At 42.0% G+C, this 14,388-nt stretch overlaps 1 protein-coding gene across 1 annotated transcript in view; it reads left to right on the top strand.

Moving 5' to 3' along the window:
- Positions 1-256: 256 nt before the first annotated feature.
- The window catches only part of C1galt1 (core 1 synthase, glycoprotein-N-acetylgalactosamine 3-beta-galactosyltransferase 1), a 43,780-nt gene continuing 29,648 nt past the window's right edge, over positions 257-14,388 (top strand). The window contains exon 1 of the mRNA XM_032906951.1: positions 257-648. Within this exon, the coding sequence (XP_032762842.1) occupies positions 642-648 (7 nt within the window). The 5' untranslated portion in view covers positions 257-641. The remainder of the gene's footprint in view (positions 649-14,388) is intronic.

Raw genomic sequence — 14,388 nt, 5'->3', positions numbered from 1 at the left:
TTATTAAGGATAGAGAGATGCAGTCAGAGGACAAACGGCAAAAAAAGATGAAGGGACTAAAATTGGGTTAGAGGTCAGCGTGACGTTAAGGTTTGTTCCACAGACAACAGTTTATAAGGCAGTTCTACTTGTAGTCCCTGCTAATTTCGCTTTCTGCTTCCCAGAGAGAATTAAAGAGAACACTCAATCTCACCAGAAGGGGGCTGAACCTAAACACTCATCTCGGGGAAGCCAGGACTTCCCAGCCCCCTTCGCAGGAGGGCGGGGCGAACTCCCGGCGGCCAATCCCCGCATCCGCACGTCGCCCTGTCCCCGCCCACTCCACCTAGATCCCGCCCTTCCCCGGGGCCGCTGCAGCAGCCGCGACGTCAGCTCTCGGAGACCCCTGGGTGGCGGCTGCGCTGTAGGCGGGCCGTGGCCAGGCCGCGCGGCGGGGAGGGGCGGAGCGAGCTGCGGGAGCGAGCGGCGGGAACGCGCGCCGGCCCGCCTCGGCCGCCGCCGCCGGGGGATGATCTGGGCGGCCGCGGGCGGCCCTGGCTAGCAGCCCCTGCCGGTGCTGCGGCGGGCCAGGGCAGCGAAGGTCGAGGGTTGGGGTCGTTCTCCTCCCCGCCTCTGGGAGGGGTGAGAGGGAGCCGCGGCTGATGTCAGGTACGGCGGGCGGAGGCGCCCGAGGGCTTCGGGTCCCAGGGCTCGGCTGCCGGCGGCGGGCGACTGAGGCTACGGAAACGCCGCCCGGCGCGGCCAAACAGGTGTCTCGGGCGGCGGGCGAGCGGCAGCCCTCGCGCTCTCCTCAGCCCGGCGTGTCCGACCGGAGGCGCCCGAGGCGGGCCAGCGCCTAGCGGTCCTGCCGGCCGCCCCGCCCCGGCCTCCGCGCGCCCAGCGGCCGCCAGCTGCCTGCACTCAGGTGCGGGCACCTTCCGGCCGCCCTAGTCCCGAGTGCCTGTGGCCGCCGCTGGACCGTCAGCTTTGTCTGGAGCCGGTTGATTATGGTTGGAACTTTCCCTGCCCTTCATTGACTGAGTGAACTGGCCAGGTGTGTTGGGGGTTTGCTACGGGCAGGATTGAAAAAAAAAATTTTTTTTTTCTCTCCGCTTTGGTAACAAAGTGTGATGGGCTTCCTAGATGTTGGCTAGTTAAACAAACTGCTTTGGCTTTAGATACTCAACTAAATTAACCAATTTAAGAGTGAGGTTCGAGAATCAAGTCTTTTGAGCTCCGTCTACACACTTCTTACAAGCGGCGGGAGGCTTAGAATGTTTTAAGATCCCTCACATTCTAGAAGAAAAAAATTTTTTTTCCAATCTAGGTTTTTGCATTCACGGTATTGCCTTTTAGTACATACAGACTAAAAGCGTATTCTGAATTTAAAAGTTGCAAAGTTAGAACTTCAGTGCATCAGACTGAGTAATTAGGCAATGGGTAAGGGACAGAAATCTGGTAATTTACTGGAGGTTGAGCATAGACCACAGATACTCTGCCTGGGTGCCAAGAAAAAATGCTGTGTACATTACAAGTTATTTGATTCTGGTGTAAGTTTGGAAGTGGAAATTTGAGTTTTTAGAAGGTATTTAAAACTACAGTTTTCCAGCCCCTTATCAGATAAATGTCATGTGAGCCTTATGCACATGATATTATGTACTGTAAGCATTGTATGTAGCATTTCTGCCAGCCTTAGTATATATTTTTTGTACAGTTTAAATGAATATAAAGTTTCAAGTTACCAAACAGTTAACTCTTTTCACCATATGTTAAGTAAAACAGTCATTTAGGACGGCAAGTATGACTCACTTAAAATTCAGCATTAGTGGAGAACTAACTATTCCGTGTCTCAGATTTGCTTGAAATTTATGTTTTCCTGTATCTTTTTACTTAGGACTCAGCATTTTACAAATGCTTTGTGGTTACTTCCCACTTAAACTCCCCCTCCCACCTTGGGGTCTTAAAAAAACAAATCAGCCTATAATTGTGAATAACTTTAATATTAAGACAATTTTAGAATTTTCTAAGCGGTTTAAAAGTACACATCATGAGTTAATGTTTGGCTAATAGTTTTCAAAAGTGTGTGCATATGTTGGCTTTATACTGCTTACATGGTGATTTCGCTGAAATGAAAATTATATTATCCATGATAATATAAAGTCAAGTCTTTGGTGAAAGTAATGGTTGGAATTTTTGTGACAATGTATTTATGAGTCAAATGTAAATAGAAATTGTTACCTTAATGCTCCTGTTTACCTATTCAAAAGTTTTGGCTTTTCAGTACAAGTATTTTAAAAACTTTGTGAGATTTGAGTAAAACAGCTAGTTAAAAATTACAGCAAGGCTAAAAGAAAGATACCCATTTTTAAATACTAAATCTGGTGGGAGTAAGGCCTTCTTAAAAGTTAAAATTTTAAATTAACATGCAAAGTAATCAGATCCATGTACGGCTTGTCATTATACTTTGTTCTTTAATAAAGACAAGACTTGCTCCATAAGATGTGAAGTTAGTTAGCATTTTATCTTTCAATACAATAAGAAACAAATGACAAAATATACTTGCATTTTTGCACCTAATTGAAATGCCACTCCCCTACTGTGGTTGGGGAGGGTAGGATACTCAGTCACAACTGATAGATCTGTTAGGTGTGAAACAGGAAGCAGCTCTCTATGAACCAGGGAGCCCCATTAGAAAGAAGGTGGGAGACACCCCAAGAAGAAACTTCAAACAAATTATCTTGCACCTGCAGTGTGACGTGAGTAAGGGCCTGGGGAGGCAATATTGAGAAATTCTGAATTTGGAAACCTGATTATTTTGCAGAGAAAGCTGTATGCTGAAGCACATTTTAACTATGAGGTTGAAATCATAGAGCTCTGTGTCGTCGCTTGCATTCTTGTTTGCTGTGTTAGTTTTCTGAGGCTACCAACAAAGGACCATTTGAGGTGTTGGCAAAGCCGTGCTGCAGAGGTTCTAGAATCTGCTGTTACTCTAGGCTTCTGTCTCTAAGGTCGTCCTTTGCTTTCTTTTCTATCACACCAGCCTCTGCCCCGGTTATCACAGGCATTGTCCCTGAGTAGCTTTGCAACCAGGGACCTTGTTGGAAATGGAATTTTTCAAAGTTCTCTTGATTTGGAAGCTTGTGACAGATCGTATTAGATAGGCTATCTGATCAGATGCTTTGCTTTTAGGTGGTAAATAAGTGAAAAACAGCTAGGATGCTAATGTCAGCTGGAGTTTGTAGGATGCCCAGGGGAGAGCCCTGTAAGGAAAGAGCTGAAAGAGCCGTGGAATGAAATATAGGAATGTCTGAGAGCAGAGTGTTTGCAGCAAAGACCAGCAAAACCCTGGCGAGTGGAAGGAAGAAAGCAGAGTCCAAAGTTAAAACACAGTAGAGGAAACAGTATTAGGCAGTATTTAACAAAGGTCATCTTAAGGTTTTGGCTTTTTAAAATGAGACTAGGCAGGCGGTAGAGGCTTTTGAGAAAATGGGTGACAAGGTCTGGTTTCAGTTGATAGGATGACTCTGGCATACTAGCAAAAGTAGAAGTACGAAGGGTGGGAGGAAGAGACGTGTTGGCCGGAAGGCTCTCAGTAATTGTAAAACAGCTCAGACCAGGGTGGAGGCAGTGGACACAAGCTAACTACACAAGCTAAGTACACAAGACAAACAGTGAGTGCAAAAACCGTCAGCTTTCCCCTTAGGAACCTCCTTGTCAGTGTTCCTTAAAGATGATAATATAGTCTTGATATAATCTTTCAGAAGTGATATATATGAGAAACTATGTCACAACAGGTTAGAAAAGGGGTGTGCCTTTCCCATTGTGGGTCAACATCAGGTGTCTTCCTCAATTGCTTTCCATGTGATTTGAGACAGTCTGGTCTCTCACTGAACCTGGAGGTTAGTTAGCTGGTTAGCAGGCCCCTAGGAGGTGGGAGCCCTTGTGGCACTGTTTCCCTACTAACCTTGCTGTTTTTACATGGGATCTGGGTGATTGAACTCAGGTCCTCACTAAGCCCCTTGCCCCTTCCTGGAGGAGTGGTTCTTGACTAAAGCTGATTTACTCCTCTAAGAGGACTTTGATCCTTGTCCGAATAGAATGTTGGTTGCCACCACTAGAAGAAATGCTACTGTTGTCTACTAAATACAAGCTTCTAAATGTCTTAAGAGTGATAGGACAGCCCCCACAAAAGTGCCACTAGCTAGCTCACACTGCTACTTGTACCAAGATTAAGAAAATATGACTTAAAAGCACTTGCAGAGGTGAGAACAGGGAGTGGAGAGAGGAGGGCATTTTAGTCAGATAACAGGAGAAATATGGAGCTGGCTCAACTGGGACGTTTAAGAATCTATTGATAGGATTATTGAATGGGTTAGTGAACAGTGAGGTTGGAATAAGGACAGTCATTCAAGAGAGGCCTTATATGTCTTGTTAATTAAGGACGCTTCCGTTCACAAGTGTAGGCTATAGAATTCTGTGAGGATCATGGAGTGGCATGGCCACTTTTTCATGCTAGAGATCATTCTGGTAAAGTAGAAATGGATTGAGGAGTAGCACATCTGGAGAGAGACAAGTTCAGTATCCCCTAGCGTACAGCTGACAGAGTAGACTGGGAAGGATGGATTAGAAGTTGGTACTTGGGAGTGGGTGAGAGTAGGTATAACATTAGGAATGTCTGTGGGGCTTCTCTGGTAGCACATGTGCTTAGCATGTATAAGGCTCTGGGTTTGAGACACAACAACCCCAGCATACACGCTAGTTTCTTTTCCTATTACTGGTTTCAATAATGGGATGAATCTTAGTGACAGGAGCACTGCTGGTAACTCAGATAATTACCTGTATTTAAGGTAAGGTATTTAAGGAAGGCATTGACTCACTTTGGGGCCTGTTGCGCTTGAGTTGCCTGTGGTCACGGTGTATTTGAGTCCATGTGATTTTGAATCTTAAGGAGTTCTAAGGGTCAAGAGATGAAATGGGAGGGGGATTCGTATGTTTTTATTTTTCTCTCTAGATAAATACCTTCGATTTTTGTAGGAAAAAGTAAAAACTTTTTTTTTTACATATAGAGAAATTTACGTGTGCATATATATATTCTTTTTAAAAGTACAATGAGATTGTGCTATGTTGGCTTTGTTTTAAAAGTAAGTCCTTCATACAGTTAAAGCGAGTGAGGCAGAGTTGGGGAGAACAAGGTGGTAGTGATGAAAGGGAGAGGAGTAGAGCCCTTTACATTTCAGCACTGCTGCAGGGTGGCATCGAGGGACTAGGAGTGACAGGTGTCATTTTGTGCTCTTTTGATTTTTCTAAGACCAGACTCCTGTGGGCTGGACAGCCTTGGACCTTGGACCTCTGCCTTCCCGAGTGAGTGCTGGGGTTACAGGTGTGACCCACCATGCTGCCTGCCACTCTGAAGGGTGGTAGGAGGGGGCCAGGTTCCATATAATGGTAGGGGAGAGCTTAGGTAAGAGCAAGTAGTGAATTCTAATGCTCTTTTGAGTATTTTCCTCCCTCTGTCCTTTGAGGGTTTGTCCCCCTTTCATTTCTCTTTGGTTTGGTTTGTTTTCACGCTCTACTTCTAAGAACAACCTATTAGCAATTAAAAAGGTTAGCCACAGGTGCAAATGTTTTCTTCAGCACACAGTGGGTTATTGTAACAGCCTAGAACTAACAGCTGAACAGATTATGGCTGTCCTGAACATCTTGGAAGGTGGCTAGGAATTTACCCATAAGTTAAATTTCTGATTATCAAATGATTGTTCAGGGTTTATTGTTAAGCTTCTAAGATAATTGCCAAATACTCTTTGAAAAGACAGTAAAAGTATGTTGTAAGAAAGATTGTATGGTGTCAGTTAATATTGTGTTAACAAACCAGCCATTCTACCAGGATGCTAGCTTAGAAACAGACTCTTCATTTGATTTGCCTCTCCTAATTGTTGGTGAAATTGAATAGCCTTGACTACAGTGTTTGTTTTCCTCTGAGTCTTTTGTGTTCGTTTCTTGTATGGTGTTAATCATTTGTCTTTACCCATACACATTTTAAAGCATGTTACAAAGAAACACTCCTTTGCACCTGCTTTGCCTCCAGAACTTGCCCTTCTTGTGTAGACACAGCTTCTGAGTTTTAGGAACCTCTCAGTTCACCATAAAAATATGCAAAACGATGTTTTCTCCTAGCCTGTTTTTAAAATATTGAAATTGTAGAAGTTGTAATTGTTAATTATTAGCATAGGATCCAGCTGGTTGCTCTTGCGTTTTCCAAAGGATTAATTATTTTCCTACTATGCCTTGAGTAAGCCATCCCTTCCTGATGTCCTGTGCTGTGTGGATTGTGTCTTAACATTTCCACATGCAATTCTTCCCCACAAACCATTTCTTTTTTTTTTTTTTTTATTTTTTTTTTTTTTTTTTTTATTTTTTTTTTTTCTTTTTTTTTTTTTTTTTTTTTTTTTTTTTTTTTTTTTTTTTTTTTTTTTTTTTTTTAATTAACTTGAGTATTTCTTATATACATTTCGAGTGTTATTCCCTTTCCCGGTTTCGGGCAAACATCCCTTCCTCCCCCTTCCTTATGGGTGTTCCCCTCCCCACCCTCCCCCATTGCCGCCCTCCCCCCTGACAGTCTAGTTCACTGGGGTTCAGTCTTAGCAGGACCCAGGGCTTCCCCCTTCCACTGGTGCTCTTACTAGATATTCATTGCTACCTACGAGGTCAGAGTCCAGGGTCAGTCCATGTATAGTCTTTTAGGTAGTGGCTTAGTCCCTGGAAGCTCTGGTTGCTTGGCATTGTTGTACATATGGGGTCTCAAGCCCCTTCAAGCTCTTCCAGTTCATTCTCTGATTCCTTCAACGGGGGTCCTGCTTCTCAGTTCAGTGGTTTGCTGCTGGCATTCTCTGTATTTGCTGTATTCTGGTGTGTCTCTCAGGATCGATCTACATCCGCTCCTGTCAGTCTGTACTTCTTGCTTCATCCATCTTGTCTAATTGGGTGGCTCTATATGTATGGGCCACATGTGGGGCAGGCTCTGAATGGGTGTTCCTTCAGTCTCTGTTTTAATCTTTTGCCTCTCTTCCCTGCCAAGGGTATTCTTGTTACCCTTTTAAAGAAGGAGTGAAGCCTTCACATTTTGATCATCCGTCTTGAGTTTCATTTGTTCTAGGCAACTAGGGTAATTCAAGCATTTGGGCTAATAGCCACTTATCAGTGAGTGCATACTATGTATGTCTTTCTGTGATTGGGTTAGCTCACTCAGGATGATATTTTCCAGGTCCAACCATTTGCCTACTAATTTCATAAAGTCGTTGTTTTTGATAGCTGAGTAATATTCCATTGTGTAGATGTACCACATTTTCTGTATCCATTCCTCTGTTGAAGGGCATCTGGGTTCTTTCCAGCTTCTGGCTATTATAAATAAGGCTGCATGAACATAGTGGAGCACGTGTCTTTTTTTATATGTTGGGGCATCTTTTGGGTATATGCCCAAGAGAGGTATAGCTGGATTCTCAGGCAGTTCAATGTCCAATTTTCTGAGAAACCCCCAGACTGATTTCCAGAATGGTTGTACCAGTCTGCAACCCCACCAACAATGGAGGAGTGTTCCTTTTCTCCGCATCCTCGCCAGCATTTGCTGTCACCTGAGTTTTTGATTTAGCCATTCTCACTGGTGTGAGGTGAAATCAGGGTTGTTTTGATTTGCATTTCCTGATGACTAAAGATGTTGAACATTTCTTTAGGTGTTTCTCAGCCATTCGGCATTCCTCAGCTGTGAATTCTTTTGTTTAGCTCTGAACCCCATTTTTTAATAGGTTATTTGTCTCCCCTGCGGTCTAACTTTTTAAGTTCTTTGTATATTTTGGATATAAGGCCTCTATCTGTTGTAGGATTGGTAAAGATCTTTTCCCAATCTGTTGGTTGCCGTTTTGTCCTGACCACAGTGTCCTTTGCCTTACAGAAGCTTTGTAGTTTTATGAGATCCCATTTGTCGATTCTTGATCTTAGAGCATAAGCCATTGGTGTTTTGTTCAGGAAATTTTTTCCAGTGCCCATGTGTTCCAGATGCTTCCCTAGTTTTTCTTCTATTAGTTTGAGTGTGTCTGGTTTGATGTGGAGGTCCTTGATCCACTTGGACTTAAGCTTTGTACAGGGTGATAAGCATGGATCGATCTGCATTCTTCTACATGTTGACCTCCAGTTGAACCAGCACCATTTGCTGAAAATGCTATCTTTTTTCCATTGGATGGTTTGGGCCTTTGTCAAAAAAAAATCAAGTGACCATAGGTGTGGGGTTCATTTCTGGGTCTTCAATTCTATTCCATTGGTCTATCTGTCTGTCTCTGTACCAATACCATGCAGTTTTTATCACTATTGCTCTGTAATACTGCTTGAGTTCAGGGATAAAGCGATTCCCCCTGAAGTCCTTTTTTATTGTTGAGGATAGTTTTAGCTATCCTGGGTTTTTTGTTATTCCAGATGAATTTGCAAATTGTTCTGTCTAACTTTTTGAAGAATTGGATTGGTATTTTGATGGGGATTGCATTGATTCTGTAGATTGTTTTTGGGAAAATGTCCATTTTTACTATATTAATCCTTCCGAATCATGAGCATGGGAGATCTTTCCATCTTCTGAGGTCTTCTTCAATTTCTTTCTTCAGAGTCTTGAAGTTCTTGTTGTACAAATCTTTACTTGCTTGGTTAAAGTCACACCGAGGTACTTTTTATATTATTTGGGTCTATTATGAAGGGTGTCGTTTCCCCTAATTTCTTTCTCGGCTTGTTTCTCTTTTTGTAGAGGAAGGCTACTGATTTATTTGAGTTAATTTTATACCCAGCCACTTTGCTGAAGTTGTTTATCAGCTTTAGTAGTTCTCTGGTGGAACTTTTTTTTGGGATCACTTAAATATACTATCATATCATCTGCAAATAGTGATATTTTTGACTTCTTCTTTTTTCCGATCTGTATCCCCTTGACCTCCTTTTTGTTGTCTGATTGCTCTGGCTAGAACTTCAAGAACTATATTGAATAAGTAGGGAGAGAGGGCAGCCTTGTCTAGTCCCTGATTTTAGTGGGATTGCTTCAAGTTTCTCCCATTTAGTTTAATGTTAGCCACTGGTTTGCTGTATATGGCTTTTACTATGTTTAGGTATGGGCCTTGGATTCCTATTCTTTCCAGGACTTTTATCATGAAGGGTGTTGAATTTTGTCAAATGCTTTCAGCATCTAATGAAATGATCATGTGGTTTTGTTCTTCAGTTTGTTTATATAATGGATCACGTTGATGGTTTTCTTTCAGATATTAAACCATCCCTGCATGCCTGGGATGAAGTTTCACTTGATCATGGTGGATGATTGTTTTGATGTGCTCTTGGATTCGGTTTGCCAGAATTTTGTTGAGTATTTTTAAGGGCGATGTTCATAAGGGAAATTGGTCTGAAGTTCTCTTTTCTTTGTTGGGTCTTTTGTGGTTTAGGTATAAGAGTAATTGTGGCTTCAGAAGGAGTTCGGTAGTGCTCCATCTGTTTCAATTTTGTGGAATAGTTTGAATAATATTGGTACGAGGTCTTCTATGAAGGTCTGATAGAATTCTGCACTAAACCCGTCTGGACCTGGGCTCTTTTTGGTTGGGAGACCTTTAATGACAGCTTCTATTTCCTTAGGAGTTATGGGGTTGTTTAACTGGTTTATCTGTTCCTGATTTCACTTCGGTACCTGGTATCTGTCTAGGAAATTGTCCATTTCCTGCAGATTTTCAAGTTTTGTTGAGTATAGGCTTTTATAGTAAGATCTGATGATTTTTTGAATTTCCTCTGAATCTGTAGTTATGTCTCCCTTTTCATTTCTGATTTTGTTAATTTGGACACGCCTCTGTGTCCTCTCGTTAGTCTGGCTAAGGGTTTATCTATCTTGTTGATTTTCTCAAAGAACCAACTTTTGGTTCTGTTGATTCTTTCTATGGTCCTTTTTGTTTCTACTTGGTTGATTTCAGCTCTGAGTTTGATTATTTCCTGCCTTCTACTCCTCCTGGGTGTATTTGCTTCTTTTTGTTCTAGAGCTTTTAGGTGTGCTGTCAAGCTGCTGACATATGCTCTTTCCTGTTTCTTTCTGCAGGCACTCAGCGCTATGAGTTTTCCTCTTAGCACAGCTTTCATCGTGTCCCATAAGTTTGGGTATGTTGTACCTTCATTTTCATTAAAATTCTAAAAAGTTTTTAATTTCTTTTATTTCTTCCTTGACCAGGTTATCATTGAGTAGAGCATTGTTCAATTTCCACGTATATGTGGGCATTCTTCCTTTATTGTTATTGAAGACCAGCTTTAGGCCGTGGTGGTCCGATAGCACGCATGGGATTATTTCTATCTTTCTGTACCTGTTGAGGCCCGTTTTTTGACCAATTATATGGTCAATTTTGGAGAAAGTACCATGAGGAGCTGAGAAAAAGGTATATCCTTTTGCATTAGGGTAGAACGTTCTATAAATATCCGTTAAGTCCATTTGGCTCATGACTTCTCTTAGTCTTTCTACGTCCCTGTTTAATTTCTGTTTCCATGATCTGTCCATTGATGAGAGTGGGGTGTTGAAGTCTCCTACTATTATTGTGTGAGGTGCAATATGTGTTTTGAGCTTTAGTAAGGTTTCTTTTACGTATGTAGGTGCCCTTGTATTTGGGGCATAGATATTTAGGATTGAGAGTTCATCTTGGTGGATTTTTCCTTTGATAAATATAAAGTGTCCTTCCTTATCTTTTTTGATGACTTTTAGTTGAAAATTGACTTTATTTGATATTAGAATGGCTACTCCAGCTTGCTTCTTCCGACCATTTGCCTGGAAAGTTGTTTTCCAGCCTTTCACTCTGAGGTAGTGTCTGTCTTTGTCTCTGAGGTGTGTTTCTGTAGGCAGCAGAATGCAGGGTCCTCAAAGCATGATCCAGTTTGTTAATCTATGTCTTTTTATTGGGGAGTTGAGGCCATTGATGTTGAGAGATATTAAGAATAGTGATTATTGCTTCCTGTTATATTCATACTTGATGTGTTATGTTTGTGTGCTTTCCTTCTCTTTGTTTTGTTGCCAAGACGATTAGTTTCTTGCCTCTTCTAGGGTATAGCTTGCCTCCTTATGTTGGGCTTTACCATTTATTATCCTTTGTAGCGCTGGATTTGTAGAAAGATATTGTGTAAATTTGGTTTTGTCATGGAATATCTTGGTTTCTCCATCTATGTTAATTGAGAGTTTTGCAGGATACAGTAGCCTGGGCTGGCATTTGTGTTCTCTTAGGGTCTGAATGACATCAGTCCAGGATCTTCTGGCCTTCATAGTTTCTGGGGTTAAAAGTCTGGTGTGATTCTGATAGGTCTGCCTTTATATGTTACTTGACCTTTTTCCCTTACTGCTTTTTAATATTCTTTTCTTTATTTTGTGCGTTTGGTGTTTTGACTATTATGTGACGGAGGTGTTTTTTTCTGGTCCAATCTATTTGGAGTTCTGTAGGCTTTTGTATGCATATGGGTATCTCTTTTTTAGGTTAGGAAGTTTTCTTCATGATTTTGTTGAAGATATGTACTGGTCCTTTGAGCTGGGAGTCTTCACTCTCTTCTATACCTATTATCCTTAGGTTTGATCTTCTCATTGAGTCCTGGATTTCCTGTATGTTTTGGACCAGTAGCTTTTTCCGCTTTACATTATCTTTGACAGTTGAGTCAATGATTTCTATGGAATCTTCTGCTCCTGAGATTCTCTCTTCCATCTCTTTTATTCTGTTGGTGAAGCTTGTATCTACAGCTTCTTGTCTCTTCTTTTGGTTTTCTATATCCAGGGTTGTTTCCTTGTGTTCTTTCTTGATTGCTTCTATTTCCATTTTTAATTCCTTCAACTGTTTGATTGTGTTTTCCTGGAATTCTTTCAGGATTTTTGTGTCTCCTCTCTATGGGCTTCTACTTGTTTATTTATGTTTTCCTGGAATTCTTTCAGGCATTTTTGCGATTCCTCTCTGTAGGCTTCTACTTGTTCTCTAAAGTAGTTCATCATGTCTTTCTTGAAGTTCTCCAGCATCATGGTCAAATATGATTTTGAATCTAGATCTTGCTTTTCTGGTGTGTTTGGATATTCCATGTTTGTTTTGATGGGAGAATTGGGCTCCTGATGGTGCCATGTAGTCTTGGTTTCTGTTGCTTGGGTTCCTGCGCTTGCCTCTCGCCATCAAATTATCTCTAGTGTTACTTTGTTCTGCTATTTCTGACAGTGGCTAAACTGTCCTATAGGCCTGTGTGTCAGGAGTGCTGTAGACCTGTTTTCCTCTCTTTCAGTCAGTTATGGGGACAGAGTGTTCTGCTTTCGGGCGTGTAGTTTTTCCTTTCTACAGGTTTTCAGCTGTTCCTGTGGACCTGTGCCTTGAGTTCACCAGGCAGGTCACTTGCAGCAGATAAGTTAGTCTTACCTGTGGTCCCGAGGCTCAAGTTCGCTCGCGGGGTTCTGCCCACGGGCTCTCCGCGGTGGCAGCACCCAGGAAGATCTGCGCCGCCTCTTTCTCACTGGGGCCTCCAAACTGCCTCAGTGTCTGTCTGGGGGTTGACAAGAGTAGGGTGATTCCTGTGCTGCAGTGAAGAAGACTGTACAGCTGGGGAAACAGCAGATCTCAGGGAAGAAAGCAGTACTGTAAGGTTTTGGGGAAGGGTGGCGTTGAGCAAAATTCTACTGTTGCAGTATTTAATAGTTTTAAAAGTACAGAGACTGGTGTCAAAAGGTTCAACATCCGGCCTGGTGTTTGGAGACCACAGAGATAAGATGATTGTGGAATGTTATGTCTGTAGTCCCTTATCTGACACTCCGCTGAAAACTGAGGTTGCTTTGGACACATAATGATCAGTCATCCATGCAAGAAGTGCAAGATAAGTCTCACTGATGGCATTTGAAACAGCGTAGTTCGTAGCAATCATAGAGTTGCTCAGCTAATCTCTGTCATTAATTGACATGCTTTTAAATACACAGTGATTGGCCTGTCAGTCTCAACATTAAATTGTTAAATCATTTCTGTTCACCTCTGATTTGTTTGTTTTGTTTTTTAGTTTGGTTATGAAAAAGACAAAGTATGTGTATGTGTATTTGAGATAAGGTAGCCCAGGCTGACCCTAGACTGGCCTTCAGGTCTTGCACCCCTTTGTCTTCACCTCCCAAGTGCTAAGATTATTTGTGTGTGTCACCATGCCTAGATGTAAATATTTTAATATGCAACATACATCATATTTTCTCCTCACCCATTCACCATTCAAGAATTACCCATTCTCTGGTCAGGCATGGTGGCATAGGTCCTTAATTACAGCACTTATGAGACAGTTCTAGCCCAGAACAGCCTGGGGTACATAGTGATTGATCCAGTAAAAAATTTGAACTCATTCTTTTTCCAGGCCAGGTTGGTCTATCTACATTCTGGGTTCCAGGACAGCCTGGTGTACGTAGTGATGTGGTCCAGTACATACATATGTGTAGGATGATGTCATTATCTTACAGGTGAAGGTACAGAATAGAACGAGGTCTGTCATTGGATGAGAAGGAAGGATGGGCGGGAGAAAAGTTTTAGAGAGGCAGAGGAAGCAGGAGCGAGGAGGAGGAGAGAACATGGATGTCCAGATTCCTCTCTGCACATATTACAGGTTGTTAGGACTATTCTTAAGGGATGGATGGTATAGGATTTTGTGTTGTCTAGATGGGCAAATTATATTGTTATCAATTAACCAATTGATAACAGTTTACTGTATGGATGTGTTGTGGATTGACAATTTAACATGTAAATCTGTTGGGTTACAGTTTGTTGAGTCTTGATTTTACTGGGTGACAAGGCTAGCAGAGAGCTGCCGGGAGAGATACTAATCTGAGATAAATTAGCACTCGTTCCAATGGCCCATTGGAGCCAGGACTAGCGACCACTAGGGTACGTGCGGGAACCCGTTCCACCACTTTTTTATTTTTATTTTTACCACAACACACACACACACACACACACACACACACACACACACACACACACACACACACACACACACACAGGCACACAGGCACGCAAAAACTCTTAGAATACTTTTTACATATTTATTTAACTTTTAAAACTCTATGTTTGGGCTGGAATCACATTATACACACAGATTGATCTGTAGAAAACAGTCATCTGATTTGTGTGCGTGTGAGATAAAACACACCTAAAATGCTAATCCTAACCATGCAGTTCAGTTCAGTGGTGGTTGCATTTATATTATGTGTACCTATCATCGTTGTCCTCCTCTAGAGCCTGCATCCTGTGAAACCGAAACTCAGTACCATTTAAACAAGTCCCATTCTACCTCCCTGCAACCTCTGTCAACCAAAACTACCCTGTTACTGAGTTTTACTTAAAGCAAGGGAAGCCATACAGTGTCTTCTTTTTATTGGTT

This window comes from Rattus rattus, chromosome 6 (genome assembly GCF_011064425.1).
Source record: "Rattus rattus isolate New Zealand chromosome 6, Rrattus_CSIRO_v1, whole genome shotgun sequence".
Lineage (NCBI taxonomy): Eukaryota > Metazoa > Chordata > Mammalia > Rodentia > Muridae > Rattus > Rattus rattus.
Note: the sequence above shows the minus strand (reverse complement) of the source record. Positions and strands in the feature narration are given on the sequence as shown.